At 38.4% G+C, this 17,035-nt stretch overlaps 1 protein-coding gene across 10 annotated transcripts in view; it reads right to left on the bottom strand.

Moving 5' to 3' along the window:
- Nucleotides 1-874: 874 nt before the first annotated feature.
- The window catches only part of LOC124218085 (ankyrin repeat domain-containing protein 50-like), a 141,364-nt gene continuing 125,203 nt past the window's right edge, over nt 875-17,035 (bottom strand). For 3 of the 10 annotated variants that reach the window (XM_069134959.1, XM_046624484.1, XM_046624488.1), the window contains 14 exons: nt 9,931-12,181; nt 8,980-9,153; nt 8,499-8,732; nt 7,363-7,674; nt 6,908-7,229; nt 6,527-6,773; nt 6,154-6,337; nt 5,788-6,004; nt 5,418-5,609; nt 5,103-5,350; nt 4,421-4,959; nt 4,144-4,321; nt 3,717-3,898; nt 875-3,571 (listed from right to left, as the gene is read on the bottom strand). In XM_069134959.1, the coding sequence (XP_068991060.1) occupies nt 4,150-4,321; nt 4,421-4,959; nt 5,103-5,350; nt 5,418-5,609; nt 5,788-6,004; nt 6,154-6,337; nt 6,527-6,773; nt 6,908-7,229; nt 7,363-7,674; nt 8,499-8,732; nt 8,980-9,153; nt 9,931-11,544 (4,455 nt within the window). In that variant the 5' untranslated portion in view covers nt 11,545-12,181 and the 3' untranslated portion in view covers nt 875-3,571; nt 3,717-3,898; nt 4,144-4,149. The remainder of the gene's footprint in view (nt 3,572-3,716; nt 3,899-4,143; nt 4,322-4,420; nt 4,960-5,102; nt 5,351-5,417; nt 5,610-5,787; nt 6,005-6,153; nt 6,338-6,526; nt 6,774-6,907; nt 7,230-7,362; nt 7,675-8,498; nt 8,733-8,979; nt 9,154-9,930; nt 12,182-17,035) is intronic. The other 7 variants (XM_046624487.1, XM_046624489.1, XM_046624486.1 and 4 more) reach the window with 7 other exon arrangements.

Genomic DNA, 17,035 nt, shown 5'->3' with positions numbered 1-17,035 from the left:
TGTATTAAAATTAAAATTCATCATCAAGTGGGATGCATATGTCTAATCGTTAGTTGTAAGAAAATTATTTCATAATTTTACAAACTTATAAAGATATAAATTCTTTAAAATTCCTCTTTAAACTCAGATAAGATAGATATGAGTCTTTGATGTGATTTTCACCAATTTACACGTATCTTGAATGTGAGATATTTGGTCACAAAGTATCTATGTACTGTTATGTCACTGTATAAAGTAACAATTCAAAAATTATTCACTGCACATACACTCCATCACCCATCCATATCTTGGCATATTTATGTGTTAAGAGGAATATTTATGGAGCTCTATTTTTTTAAATATATCTGATTTCATGGTTGTGTGTAAGCTATTCAGTAGAATTATTTGAATTCTAAGTATTCTTCAATACATCAACAGTTAGAAAGAAGCGAGACAACAATTTAAGTGAAATGCAATATCAATTTGTATCCAAAAACGTATCTTCAATATTTTGATCTTCCCCACAAACCTGCAGTTTCATTGCAATTGAAGTTAAACACTGTAAGGTTCTTTCTTGTTAGCACAGAAGCTTGGTACATTAAATCTGGGTGATAAGTTTTATAGGTATTATGCGTAGGAGTCACAATTGAATAAATGCCCCAATTTCAACGATGTGTTCTTGAAGAATATGTCATTTCTTTTTACCAAAATTAAGTCATGGTATTTTTTCAGATAGGAGTTGAACCAAATACGAATTCGATGATTATTTAGTAAAAAAAAATCTTAGTGCATCATACGTTCAATTTTTTAATAGATAATTCTTTTACTTATTGTATATTATCAATTAATTGTTGAATATATCGAACGATATATCCACGATTATTGGTAAAGTAAATTTAAACAGCACAATGATTTTTATTTATACAATGTGAGGAAGATCACTATCATTTACTTTATAATACATTCTTTCACTTTCGGAAACACTGTTGTTGTATTCATCTGAAGATAATATTTACGATTTACAGTTTGTTATATGAACACAAATTTTCAGTTTAACACAAGGTTTTATTTTCCGTTTACTATTTTCATATTACAGGGTGCGCTAAACCGAACACCACTTTTAATAATAATTTAGTTAGTTATTTACAATATTAGTAATCATAATAATAGTTATTAAACTACTTTAAACTTTGCTAACAATGGTTTTTACTAATTATACTATTTTCTTCTTAGTAACTCGTTTCTAAAAATTTTTACTCTCTCAATTTAGCATCATTTAAATCACATTTCTTGACCTAAAAAAAATCACACAGAAGTTATTTGTTGTACATGCTAACTTTTATTAACATCCCGTTTAGTTAAAATTAGCATGAACCAACATTTATACGTAATTAAAGCTATACTCAACATACGATAGAAACGGTCAGTAGATATTAAATACTCTATTTACTAATTCTAAATTAAATCGTTTGCCATGTGATTACGAAAAATTAAATACAATATATATTCGTTATTACATGTAGGCCTTGGATTTACACTTTCTTGATATTAAATCATATTCTAAACATTCAAAATATTTTTCTAAACCTTATAGAAGAAAGTTTTACGTATCATTATTTTTTCCGTTCAAACATAGACTTTGAGTCTTGTTGATGGCAAACGAAATTTACCTATGTTTACTACTGAGTAAGGGTTTTATAAGTACGGATCATATAAAAACTCAATTCCATGAAATTATGTCAATGTCATAGCAACAACTACTAAATTCTAAACAGTACAAACCTTGCCAGATCGATAATTATCATGTACTCAAGTACTATTGATTATTAAATTAATTTTTTACATATCATCAATAGCAATGGAATATTTTTCTATATGTATAGTTCCATGGGACATATGCGTTGGGTCTAAATTCTGAAAATAGAAATCCTTTGCAAATTGCAGGATCCGAGAATTGCTACGATTCAGAAAGTATTAAAATCGACATTAATTTCAGGCAATTTTTCAGTATTACATAATAGAGTTTTATTAGATTTCACAGATCTAAAGTCCTGTTTGTTGGATGCCAATTTATGTGGTATAATATAAGAGTAGATTCTAATACACGAAAGAATTGACGTTTAATATTACGACAGTAATGTAGAAATATTTATATATAATGTTAATCTAAAGGTCGTTTATAATTTTATTGCGTTATTGTTAAAGTTAATAATTATTAATTCGCAAGTAGGCAAACTTTGTTCAATTCTTCAATAATTTTTCCGTTTCATTCATCATCTTCAATCCGCAAGGCTTTTTAAATTTATTTATAAATGAAGGCAAGATGGAGTTTTTTCTTAAACAGTAAAAAAAATAATTGATAGTTAACAAAAAAAATTTCTTACTTCGGGGGTCATTCATTAAATGCTTTTTTCGTTTAATCTCTTAATCTTGTTGGTAATCTTTGGTTAGCTCCCGTAAAAAGTAGGTTCAGTATCTATTTCGCGTATTTCAATTGGATTACATAATTAGTTTGAGGTGGAATGTGAAGCAAGTTAGCGGAGTGTCCAGCGTTGAGACATCGCGATCAGAGCATCTATAAGGCAGAATAGAGTGGTTGTAGATTGAACTGTAAAGGGCCAGTTGAGTTTAGTACAGAGATGATTGGCACAGCAAAACTTTTCTAATGTGATGTCTTAAAATTCCAAAATTCTGTTATGACACGTAATATAATAATAATAATGTATTTAGCTAAGTATCTGAAATAAAAAGTGTGAAGCATGACTTACGTTGCATAAAAACTCCAGATGCATTCCCATTCAGTGATAGACAACTCAATATTTTTCAGGTGTTATTTTCTCTCCGTTGGTGCATACAGTTATACAATAGAAATTTCTCAATTTAGTTGTTCGGTTGATCTACTTCTAATTGCACATACAGCGTGACGTAATAATAGATACGATCGATTTTTGTGCACAATGCATAAATAACTTGTACTTATTTACATATAGGCTCAGTTCCGTGTCGGAGTTAGGCCATAATTTTACGTATTTCAAGCAGCTTTTGCATCGTAACATCGTAATCATTCCATCAGGAAGATTGATTGCTGAGAAGTTTTTCGTTTCTTTCACGGTTCTTATTATTCTCAAATTTCCTTCAAATTGTCGAATATTTATTCACGATGTGTCCCGTGTTTGTAAGAAAAGTTTTGCAATATTTCATATATAATTTGAGTTTGTTCTTTATCCTCTTCAAAATATAATTAGTAGATATCAATATGTAGTATTAGTGAGATCAGTACAGAATTTCATTACCATTACCTTTATACAAAGTTTTTTTTTACGTAAGATTATATTTCTTAACTTTATATACGTAATTACTTATGCAATTTAATATTTGGTATTATGTATTAGGTAATATTTGCTCAATATTTATTTGCCATTTATTCTTTTCATCTCGTGTTATTTTCATCACTTTTTATTTGAGACAATTTGATTTTGCTCAAATAAAAGGAGAAGAATTTATTCAACGACTTTCGCTTTTTGCTGATAAATGTTCTCCAGGTGTGGTACCGATTTGTGATGCCCGGTTGCGGCATCACAAATTGAAAAGCCTGGAAAGAAAAAATTACCTATTGTTCTCTGAATTGAAGAAATTAAAAAAATTATAATATTGTTGTTGAATAGAGGCATCTCAAAAGCATCCAGAATGGTTTTTGAATAAACATTTGTAATTTTCTGGGGTACTGTGAAACTTACGGATAATTAAAGCACACTATTGCTTCAACTTTCAAAATTTTTCCCAAGCTGTCTGCATGTTTTGGCCGGGTACTGTTTTTATGCCATGCCTTGTGCTTCTTGAAAATCTGTAGACAACTTCACGTATAATTCCTGACTGCGAAGAAGCTAAGGCTACAGTGTGGATGAGGGATGACTGTCCACTGGAAATTGGCAGAAAAGATTGTTGTTTGGAAATGTGCGAATTTTTGCCACTCTTTACACAGAATACATGAATTTTGTGTCTCTAAGTTACCAAATCTGGCAAATGCACGTATCTAGCAAGTTGATGCAAAATTACTTAAAAAATTTAATGCAAAGAATATATTAATTCTGGAAACTTTAAAGCAGCCCCTAATACATACAGTAAATAAAAAAAATTAGAAATAAGCTTCCCGCAAAACTCTACCTGCTCCTATAATGGAGTTTCTTTCCGTGTCTCCGCCTTCCACTGAAATCCATTGACTCTTGTAGTAATGGGTTTGTTTCTATTCGTAGCATTTTCAATACCATTTCTTACACCTGCAACTAGCCTCATAGCCGGGTTTGATACAAGCCCATTACGTTTTGGTTTCGGATTACTGCCGCTAGAAAATGAAAGGGAACGTTAATGTTTAATCAGAATAGTGTGCCAGCTATACGTGGAAAGAAATACATGTTGACATTCCAAAGGTGTTGGAGCTCACCTTCCAGGAGTATTTTCCGGTATGTGTTTGACATTTCTACCGACTCCCGCACCGCTATTACCTAATATTATTCTCATGTGTGTGTCCCGTGTGAAATGAGTATCTGCGGAATTTCGTTTTTCGTCATGTCCATTTTTCTTATCTTTACCAATGCTTAAGCCCAACATTTCATTGGTCAAGTCAAACGGCTTTGTACCGTCGTTTCTATCAATAATTTCAGTTTTTATATTTATTGGCTCATAAATCGCGGTTGCGTGATTGTACATTCCCCCTTGAGCTTTATATTGTATACTTTGATTAGCCGTCAACAAAGATACACCTAATTGACTTTGTATCACACTCGCTGCAGTTTGTGCACTGGGTGGGCTCGTATTAGTTGGTGAATATGGGATCAAACTGTCGCTTAACGGAGAATGTGGCGGAGATGCGTAGATAGGACTTTGTGGCTCGCTTTTCAACGGAGACAATAGTTTACTTAAAGGACGACTTTTCGCTCCTCTAGAGCACTGCTGTAGTTGTTGAGTAAAAGATAACGGAGCCTGCAAGAAGAAGTATTCAAGGGTAATGCAGGCTAGATTATTGGTATGTGGAATAAGTAATACAGTGGATGATTTGTGAGAAATAATTATTTCATTCAAATAACGTACATTAAATAAAAATTATGAGGTGATTGGCTACCTACTTTAATTACCTGGTTGACCATTGAGTTCTGACTAAACTTTCCTTGATCACTCTTGGTACTGCCCGTTAAATTACTACTCGATTTGCTGTTACTTGAGTTGTTACCAAGTGATACACAACTTCTTCTCTTGGTTGAATCAGGTGATTCTGCAGGGCTATACTGGGTAGATAACGGATTGAGAATAGCTGATGATGGCTTAGTTTCAGCAGTGGAGTTCGATGTGACTGAAGTGGCACTGCTGCTTCCACCTGGAAAAAACAACCTTATGTCACATAAATCCAATAAAGAATTTTGCCATAATATAGCGTTACTGACCTCCATTAACTCCTGGTCTCAAATTCTTTTGACTCGCCGTATGTTCTTCTAGCAGTCTAACAACTGTGTCATGTCCACTCTTTGCAGCTACTTTAATAGCATTTCGTCCACAATGATCCGAATGGTTTGGATCAGCGCCATGATTTAGAAGCGCTCTGACACAATGTTCGTGACCCTCTTGCGCAGCAATACCTACGAGATTCATATTTCAATTACAGAAAGATATCATTGTTATGAACAGTTATAACATTTTAACGCTTCTTTTGGCGATCTCTATATTTGGTTACATTGTAACGAATCCATATTGGCTAGCATCAGTTTGGAATTGAAACAGTTTAGAAAAAGATTATAATAATAAAAGCAGACAGACCTAATGCAGTTGCACCTTGATTACAGGTATGATCAGGTGTTGCCCCATGCTCCAGAAGAAGTCTGACAATAGCTGCATGGCCTTGCCATGCTGCAGAATGTAAGGGAGTTCGCCTTTCGTTGTCACATGCATTAACTCCAGCTCCGCCTTCAGTTAGTAGCAAAGCCACCATCTCCACATGACCTTGCCATGCACTCACGTGTAATGGAGTCCTTCCCTGTAAAAGAAAGCACGAGATTGCAGTTATTAGTTTTTGCAGATAACTCAAACAGGTAGGACGATATATCATACATGAGAACGTATTGTACAGTTGAGTTAAAATATGTGATGGATACGAACTAAATAATTATTTAGAATAATATTCACCTCAGAATCTCTACTTTCAACATCGGCATGCGCATGTTCCAATAAAAACCTAGCCATAGCTAATCTGTTTTCCAATGCAAGAATATAGAGAGTACTTCTTCCATCAGCATCTTTAGCATTAACGTCAGCACTGTGAGCTAGTAATACTCTAACTGTATCATAGTGGCCTTCTAGTGCAGCTAATCTGTAAGTATAGAAGAGTTGAAGATGTTTAGGCTGTCAAGGACGTTTAGAAGTTTTATTTAAAAATTTTCAATGCATTTGTTACTAAATCAAATTATTATATTTTACAATGGAATTTTTGGAATTTCATTTCTTCAAACTGATTAATCGACATCGAAGAGATAGATCGGAAAATTTACTATTGCAATACCTCAAAGCAGTCTTTCCGTCATGTGCATGTTGATCTATTGGAGCACCGTGATGTTGTAGCAATCTTTCTACCAGAGCGCTGTGTCCTTCTTGCGCTGCTAACATTAGCGCACCTTTGCCATCATTGTCAGTTTCGTCGACCTTGGCTCCAGCTTCCAACAATGCCTCACAGACATCGATATGTCCTTCAAAAGCAGCATAGTGTAACGGTGTCCACCCGGAATTGTCTCTATGTTGCTCATCCAAGCCTGGTAGAAGTGATAAAACTTTACAACCTTTCATCTAATGCTACAGACAGTTCACCTTATCTATATACGAAGATGTTGCTAATGATCCAACTACAGGTGTAGCAAATCATTCAAATTACAATGACGGTAGATACCTCGATCAAGGAGCTGTTTAACTACGTCGGTGCCACCTTGAGCTGCAGCAACACTGAGTACTGTCCTTCCTTCATTGTCTATGCTGTCGACATAGCAGCCCCAAAACAACAGCAATGCTACAACTGATCCATGTCCCATGCTCGCAGCTGCCCAAAGCGGTGTTCGTCCTGTCGCATCACAGTGATCTACGTCTGCTTCATATTCCAGAAGTAGTTCACAAACATCTCTGTGACCCTCGAAAGCGGCAACTAGTAAAGGGGTCATGCCATCCTTATCCTGATGATCTACCGCAGCACCACGCTCTAAGAGTATCGTTACTACCTAAAATTAGACGATTACATAACAATCTGAGTCACAAAATTGCGTGAAAATGACAAATCAAGTGAATTGGAAACTATAGATTATTCCTTCATAACCTTCGATTGGACGGATGGTAAATCCTAAGTTTAGATACCTTGGCATAACCGTGGTTGGCTGGAACACAAAGGGCTGCAACGCTGAGCGCTGTTCTACCATCGCTATCTGCATGATTAATCTCAGCACCAAAGTCAAGGAGGTGTTCAACTATTTCACTGTGACCCATGTAAGCAGCTGCGATTAAGGCGGTTCTGCCTTCGTCATCCGTTCTATTAACATCAGCACCATGCTGCAATAGGGCTTTGACGATATCTTCATGACCACCCCAAGCAGCTGCTCGGAGAGCCGTGCGCTGATCCCAATCTGCACAATCTACCATTGCCCCTCGGTCTAGAAGCTGCTCGACAACCTGCGTCAATGAGAATTTTGATTGTTTGAAATTTGCTTCATGAAATAACAGGTAGGTATGGAGATAGAAAAAAAAACACAACAGACACGATTGACAGACTGTCAACTATTTCTATATCTTGCCGATTGATTATGCATTTCATAATTTATCATGATTAATTGATCATTATCCGATTACCATAAATAATTTTTTATTATTATCTGTAGGCATATGAAGAAAGGAACTAAAAAAATTAATGAACTTAGAAAATATATCTATATAATCTGGTACGTACACATGAATAGCATTAGTGTGAATGTTAATGCAGGTTTGTTATAATTCGTAAGCTTCAATAAACAATAAGCTGTCAATACAAGCATGTACGTAGCAGGCATGAAAATGATTAATAATCATCTTAATTCTAGTTCAACTATTTATTAAACTTGTCGTACGTTAATTGCGGAAATACCAATTAGAATCCATGCGCACCTACAAACCATATTACTTTGTACCGATTCAGTTTTATTTCGCAATGCTTATCAGACTTAAATTGGAAAGGAAGTGTAAAAAACAAACCCTTGCTTTTACCACTGGTAAAATTATTTTTTGAACCATCCTAAGAGTATTCGAACAGTATAACAGTTTATTAGTTTGTAAAATGCACGTTCGTGATAAATACGCAGCTGAAATTTGAATCTCCACAATTTTGAATTCAGCCGCAGTTGGGACAAAAATGAGCTCCGTACCCAATACCCGGTACCAAATAGGTTTAGTCAGGTGATTAGAAAAATAACAAAAAAATTAACCACAATAATAAAAACGAAATAAAATAAACCAACACTAACTACATCGGGGGTACTTTTAACACTGTTGAGGATGTGCGAGGAGTGACATGGCTGTAGTTGTACCTGGGTATGCCCGCCCCAGGCGGCTGCCCTCAGGGCGGTCCAGCCATCACAGTCCGCATGATCCGCGCTAGCTCCAGCTGCAAGTAAAACTCTCACTACATCAGCGTAGCCATGTCTTGCTGCAAGGTTCAGAGGTGTCTGACCGTGTCGATCTGTAGCTTCGAGCTTGGCCTGTGAGAATATTAAATACTTATCGCACAAGTCCATCAAGAATACCGTCAATTACAAGATCGGGTATCAAAACGAGGTGATTCCAAATTACTCAAGTAGGTGTGTTTCGAATGTAAAGGAAGAGCGACGGACGGATCCGATGCTGACGTGTGGACAAACAGGCATGTGCATTGAATTCAATCTCTTATACGGTTCTACGCCTTTAGTCGATGATTGTCGTTAGGAAATTAAGAAACATTATCGTTACCTGTGGACAAGCAGCAAGAGCCAGTTCCAGAAGAGACGCATTGCCATCAGCTGCTAGGGTGTGTAAAACGGTACGGCCACTGGAATCTGCTTGGTTGATATCCCCGCTCTCCCCAAGGAGTTCGGTCAACGGTTCACCCAGAGATTCTTCCATTGGACTAACGTCCTGCGAGACCTTTTTCGATTTCAAACAGTAATAAGATAATTCAATTTTAAGATCCATTTTCCGCGTTTCAATGAACACACCAATATCTAGCTTAAAAACTTTCGTCCTGATTTAGGAGATGACTTGAACTACATGTTAAAGTACAAAGTCTGCAATCCTGTTTCAAAAATGACTGACTCGCATTGAATTTCTAACGCAAACTAGCCACTGTTACGATGCACATTCTTGTCCATTGAGTTGGATAAAACTTTTGGTCGATGACTGATAAGTCTCACACGGTGTTAAATAGTGAGTCCAAGGTCTTATTCAGTAATAAGAACTTACACATGATACTGCTGTAGTATAACTCATCACTTTCATTGTTGTGAATAAACCCTGAAGAGTTTTTGTGATTTCAGTACACTTATGAAATCGAAGAATGAGCGATACTTTTAGTTTTGTTTCACTAATCAGTCCGAAGATCTTTAGAAAGTGTACTTGCAGGACAGTACTGACCACATTTTACGTAGACAACTGCTCGATAGTCAAAACACGACAAGAGTGAAGAATGATTAAGCCTACCATATATCTTATCGCGAACGAAGATTAGCGATGCATACTGCAATTGTTTCGATGCTATCTGTGTATCGGATACGTTTGTGTGAGTGGACCCCAGGATGCATGACTAGTAAGTGGCTAAATTGTACTATAGACTCGGAGAAGACCGGAATTACGTATATTTCAAATTGGGTTGTCAACTGTACGTAAACACGTAACGAATTCGAACAACGAAGTTCGAGGACTCACCTGACTAGTAGAAACGACGTCCCTGATCGTATCCTCTTCAATGATTTTTTCCGAAGGTTTAGCTCCGGCATCAACGAGTAATCTTAACAATTTCGTGTCCTGCCTTGGCCAGAGGATGCAATCAGAGCTGTCCAAGTAACAATTTTCAATCGGTGCACTACTGCCGATCATCCATAAAACTTGAAGCGTGTGAGCGTCTAATGTACAGGTTGTTGCGTTGAGATTTGTCATGGAGCGTTGAAGATGCTGTCCAAGGACGCAAATCTCGTCGGAGTTTAACTCCGGACCACGCAGAGTGTAGTAAGCTGAGAGCATTGCGTGGCCTTCGGGAGCTGAGCACAAGTACTTTTGGGTGCAGTGTTTCACGTCTAAAAGCCACTCGGCAAAGCTATGGTGAAAAAGCATCAATGCACCGGCTCTGGAAACCGAAATAACACGTCGAAGAAGGTGTAGCCGTCGATTGAAGTCTTCTATTGTGATCGAGGTGTTTGCGGTCCAAACGCACTTGTACAAAATCTCTTGAGTGACTGGCAATTTAGCAGCCAGAATCACATTTAAGAGAGGCTGAACCTTGGCGAATTGTTTTCTGCTAAACAAACGTTGACACAGCCAGAGATAAAGACCGTTGAGTGTTCCCGGGATTTCGCGAACTTCCCGTAGCACGATAAAGTTCTCGGCCACGCCGTCCAAAACTTTTTCCAAGTAAAGAAAACAGCCGTTACTCTTTATGTGCAATTGATTAAGCATCTCCGCCGTGTCCCTGGAGATATGTTGCCGCAGGGCATCCTCCTGATCGAGTCTCGCCAGAATGTACTGCTGTACGTCCCTGACGACCTGCGACTTTCTCAGATCATCAAGACTGATTTTTCTAAATCCCGTGAACATCCGCGAGATTGTCTTGCTCTGTCGTCTCGCTGTGCAAACAAGAAGTAGCCATTGAGGAAATAAATGATGATGGTTAGCGAGTAGTTCGGCTATCGTCCTGCTGACATTGTCGCCTTCCTGTCTCGAGTCTCTAGTCCCGGTTTGGGGAGGATTCAGTACTTGTCCTTCGTCGATCGAGTCGACGAGTAAAAAGAGGCAGTTTTTTGGCGGTTCGACCTCCAGCAGAGGAAAGAGCAGAGCCTTCTTCAAGGCGTCGTCGGGGTCGCGGTCCAAAACGTCTGGCTGTAGAGCCGCCTGGATTTCAGAGTCTGTACGCAGCTTGTCGGCGTACGATTCTGCGACGGCTTCTCTTGACGTGAGTGACGTTGTTCCAGTACTGGGAGTAGGCGAGGCGGGCGACGACAGGTGGATGCCGTCGGTGCTGGCTTGCAACAGCTGGGCTACCAACGATCTGACGAACTGTGCCGGCGACAGAGACGCCTCGCTTCTCGCTTGGCAAAAATGTCTGGCCAAGAGCCTTCTGTTTAGCGCTCGTTGGTGACGGGCGCCGGCACCGGACGATGGCCACGCCAATTCTGCACAGAGTGCGGTTTTTCCGCTTCCGGGACCGCCGACGATCAGAGCACCGCATGTCTTCGAGGCCGGTCGTTGCTCCAAGCAGTGTGACAACTTCATGAAGGCCCATTCTCGACAGAAGAAACGCTTCTTTTCGATCACCGGAGCCGCCATTTTTCGGGGGGAATTAGTTTCAATGGTTTTAGATGTAATATTGGCAAATATTGATACTCGCTGAAATTTCAGAAACTTTTCTTTGAAAAGTAATTATTCGCTTGTGGTGACACTGAGAAACCGATCACTTCTCCGATCCTTTAAAAATACAACTCGTAGTTTGACGATGTATTACATATCGATGTAATGTATAGTAAGTGATCTCTCGAATCAACTCGTACGTATATTTTTTTCTTTATCCCTTTTTAATCACCGTCTGAAGCAAAACCAGTTTTCAGTTATCCTTTGAAGTGACGTTGGTACGTCGACAATTTCGATCGAATTCGTTTCACGGTTCGATTCCGCCGGAAATAAATGAATTTGAGGAAATTTCGTCGGCCATGCACCAGAAGTAGGTCATCTGGGTTCGTCCCGTTTAAATCAATTCGCTGGGACACGTGTTCGAGGGCGAATCGATGCTGAACTTTAAGTTTAAGTTAGGATTCAAGTGGCGCGTCTCGTCGGTCCGTTAACATGTTGGCAGGAAACAGGAAGTTGATCCAAGCCCCAGGGGGCTCCGCACCTTCGTCGGTCTCCATCCGGACAAGTCATCGCCTCGACTTGGGACACTTCTGTGATCGACGCCCCTGCATCCTGACTGAAACAGAAGATTAAGTGGAACTTCAACGCAGGGAGTTGTAGATCTGGTTGCTTGATGGATATGGCAACTTATCGCCTCCGCAAGTACGAACACGCCCTATAAGTACTTATGCGTAAAAGGAAAAGGAGTCTACTGGATAATTTGAGAGGGAAAAATCGATATCGTTCAGAGTTAAGGATCTGGGATTTGGAGTACCTGAGATTTGAATGGGATGTGACTTTTCTCAAACGTACAATTACTTTTTTCAATTTCTGATCGCAAGACAGCAGTCGCATAGCTCTTCAGATGGAATTACGAGAACAATTCCCGAACATTCGATTTACACAGTCTACACAGCGTGCTCTTGGTACTGTATACAACTATTGATGAGTTCTGTATGATAAAATTGAGTTCCAGTCTCGGTTACCCTGAAGTCGGAAGAGACAGACGGTGTCTTTGAAAATTGCGAGGCTAGGCATGTAGCAACGCCTTGGCAACATACACGATTTCCATCGAACAGTAAGAATATGACTTTTGTTTGACACGACGGGTGTCGGAGGGTAACATAGGTAAATCAGTTCCCCAATCGAGCGGCGAAGATTCAGATAAACTGCGTCTGCGCTTTTACCGGAGAATAATCTCTTATTAACAAGTAGTTGGAACAAACCGATGGATCTTCCATTTTGCCACATTGTTTTGCGCCCTATTGTTACCGCCATGGATCAGATTGAGTCTAACTGAATTACGTAGGTGCGAACGATGTGTGATCTTGCGAAGAACGATCAAGGGTTGTATGAGTTAATTTTCACGAGCATAATATTAGCAGTTAAAGTAAGAATTTAAACAAGCTAGGATGCAACGTCGAGCGACGGAAAATTATACTTTCGCGTTTTCGCAAACAATGGTTTGATGATTGGATAAACGGTAATTCGGATCACATGTACGGAGGGATGATGTTTTCAAAATTTGCAAAGGATTTAACTTTTCTGTATTAATATTCCATACCGCCGTGACCTTGTAAAATGAAAGTAAAAAAGACGAAGGAAAAAAAAATATCCGCAAGTTTTTGCCTCGTTGTAAAAAAGTTTGAATCTTTTTTCTTCTTACCTTCGCTTGTAATATCCACCTACCATACCTAATTTTCGCGCTATATATTTTCAAACATAGGAAAGTGTAATTTCTCGTTTATCTCGGAGAAAAAACTTTGCGAAATTACAAAAGTCATCTTTCATCTTTAACGCGCGTATAAACGTGTTGAATTCGAACATAAATTTAACGGTTGCGTTTTCGTTTCAAGGAAAAGAATGAGAGCGGTTGATAGAAGAAACTCGAGACATCAATGTCCATCTACGTATTATATACAATTTACAGTTAAAAAAAAAAAATGAAAAAGCAGAAAACACGATCGTTAATATGATACGGAACAGACTTTCATATTTTCTGGTTAAACGTGGGTATTCCATATGATATAAGAAATTCACACGAACATTGTGCCGCCGCACGGGAGGCACTCAACAGATTTCCCTAATGACTTTAACGAGGGCTTGTTTCTCCTCGACAATATTCCGAGCTTCGTATATGGGCTATTCCGCGTCAACCGGATCAGTCATCTCTCAGATATTTTTTTAATTTGGCATGTGGATTGTGTAAGGGGAGTTAGATTTTTGTGCCAAAGCGCGAATCTCATAATGCAAAATTCGATTTTTTATTAACAATAACAAATTAGACTCCCATTTTTTTCAAAAATTCATAACTTCGGCAACAAATTAGATACAATTTTTTTTTTTTTTTCAAATTACGCGGAAAGCTCCATAGAATTTAAAAAAAAATACGAAATGGTAAAAAAAAGTTGTTATCAATTGTTTATTTAACAATTAATTTTTCAAAGATTTTTAAAACAGTGACCGACACGATCAAAAAATTTTTTTAAAATTCTGACATGTTCCTTGAACTGTACTACAACCTGTGAATTAATTCCAGAGGGGTGTTTTTCTTCGTTTTCGAGTAAAAAATCATTAAAGGTGTCGATGCGCATGAAATTGCGGCGCGTCGAGTCTCTACGTAATGGCGGGCGGCCGGTTGCCGTCCACCGCTACCCCGCGGCGGCGTCGCGGCGTTATTTTAGAGTCATTTTCACGATGTAGGACATGATTGAAAAATCTGAAAAAAATACTGTACCTTCACAAGGCCTGCTCAAAGCGATAAGTGAAGTTTCAAGAATGTGTTTTTCACCGTTTTTTTATTACAGAGATTCGAAATTTGTTATGACGCATTATGATTCAAACATGAATTACGAACACAGGTCAAGTGTTGTTCCAGGATATGGAATACCTGCACCTGTGCATGCGTCACCTAAATCCTTCACTATCCAGGTAGTCCAGGTAGGGTCACCACCTCGATTCCGCGAAGGGGTCATTTGGCTAAAGTCAGGTACATTGAATTGCACCTGCATTATGTTAGCCCCATTGGTGGAATTCAAGCAATTAGAAGAGTCGTTGGGTGGGTGAAGCACTATATTCCAGGATATGGAATACGTCCACCTGTGCATGCGTCACCTAAATCCTTCATTATCCAGGTAGTCCGGGTCACCACCTCGATTCCGCGAAGGGGTCATTTGGCTAAAGTCAGGTACATTGAAATGCACCTTCATTATGTTAGCCCCATTGGTGGAATTCAACCAATCAGAAGAGTTGTTGGGTGGGTGAAGCACTATTCTGAACGAGTATAAATTTCGAGCATTTCAAAATGCATAACATTCAATCGAATACCAGTGTAGCGATCAGTGCAATACATCGTCTCATTCTTCACACAAGTAATTCATTTCTGAAAGCAATGTCTACAACAGATGTGAAACGGTGCTGTAATCCTTTCCAAAGAGTTGGCCATAATTGGGTGCGAAATTTGGTAAAGCCAGTGACACCAGCATTACGGAAAAAGTTTCCGGACCTAGGAGAATATGTGTGCATGGATTGTCGAATAAAATTGTACAAATGCAACACAATTACTCCATCTGATAAAAACGAGGTAAGTGATATGAATCATAATTATGCGAGTGGTGACGATCTTGTTTCACCTTCACCAATTAGTGAACAGAGCAGTGTGGAAATGTTTCTTGAGAATGATATCGGGCAAGAATTGTTGTGTGATGTGAAAGAATTGTTTATCAACGCGAAGTGTGTCGCGGACAAAATTAAATATCTCACAATGACTCCTCGTAGTTGGTCCATCAGAGAATTGGAGTTACAATTTGATTGTTCATATAGAATGGCTCGTAAAGCTAAAATATTGCAAAGTGAGCGTGGATTTGGATCCTCCCCAGATCCAAGACCATCTCGCACTCTTTGTGATGATGTTGTCTCTCATGTAGTGGAATTTTACTGTTCTGATGAAATAAGTCGGATCATGCCTGGTCGGAAAGATTTTGTCACTCTTCGCGATGTGGATGGTTCAAAACATCAAGTCCAAAAACGACTTGTTTTGTGTGATCTGAAGGAAGCTTACGCCGCGTTCAAGCAACAGCATCCGAATGATAAAATTGGATTTACAAAATTCGCGGAACTCCGCCCAAAGCAGTGTATTTTAGCTGGACCAACAGGAACACATACAGTTTGTGTTTGCAAAATTCACCAGAATGTGAAACTTATGTTGGTGGCGGTTAGCTCAATTTGTCAGACATTCAAAAGAACGTACCACGATTTGATAAAACAGATATCGTGTGACTCTCCAAATCCTTTGTGCTATCTCGGTGATTGTAGTAGTTGTCCAAGTTTTGATATGGTTACACACGAAATGGAAAGTTTATTCGACGATAATTTCGTAGAAAGTATTAGCTACAAACGGTGGACTCATACGGATCGATCTGTTTTAGAAACGATCACGCAAGAAACGGAAACGTTCCTCGAGACGCTAAAGGAACAGACGATAGCCCTCAAGAAACATGATTTCATTGCTAAACAGCAAAGTGCATATTTGAAAGACAGAAAACATCGTCTACAACCAGGGGAGTTCTTAGTTTTGGGTGACTTTGCTGAAAACTATGCATTTGTTGTTCAAGATGAAATTCAAAGCTTCCACTGGAATAACAATCAAGCTACCATCCATCCTTTTGTTGTGTATTATGTTGAAAATGAGGACTTAAAGCATAAAAGCTTCGTTATCATATCAGAAAATCTACAACATAATACAGTCGCGGTCCATCTGTTTCAGAAGAAACTAATCGGTAAGCTTTTTGAGTTCTTCGGTAGTGAAGTTATCAAGAAAATGATTTATTTTACTGACGGTGCTAGTGCACAATATAAAAATAAAAGCAACTTCATTAATTTGACTCATCATTTTGACGACTTCAATGTCGAGGCTGAATGGCATTTCTTTGCAACGTCACATGGAAAAAGTCCATGTGATGGCATTGGTGGAACTGTGAAAAGATTTGCTGCACGTGCAAGCCTACAGCGGCCCAATGAAAATCTTATTTTGACTCCAAGGCAATTATTCGAATGGAGTGTGAGTGCATTAAAAAATATCGCATTTGACTTCTGCAGCAACAGCGAACACGAAGAACATGAAAAATTATTGAAGCCGCGATTGAACCAAGCAATAACGGTTGAAGGCACTCGACGATTCCATTCATTTTTACCTCTATCTATAAAAACTGTAGAATGTAGGGTTTACTCTTCCTCTGATGAGTCATTTACCCGTAAATCTATGCGCTAAGATAGCCATGTAAGTTATGACGAAAACCTTTGCTCACATTTCTAAGTTTAATGCCCAGTTTGATCAAAGATTAATAGATTGTATCCATAGAATAAGCGATTTATTTGTATGAAATATATAATTGTAAGTGCGTTCATTTCGCAGCTTCCACATATCTTCGGG

Source organism: Neodiprion pinetum, chromosome 4 (genome assembly GCF_021155775.2).
Source record: "Neodiprion pinetum isolate iyNeoPine1 chromosome 4, iyNeoPine1.2, whole genome shotgun sequence".
NCBI classification, from domain to species: Eukaryota; Metazoa; Arthropoda; class Insecta; order Hymenoptera; family Diprionidae; genus Neodiprion; species Neodiprion pinetum.
This window is presented reverse-complemented; position numbering and strand designations above follow the sequence as displayed.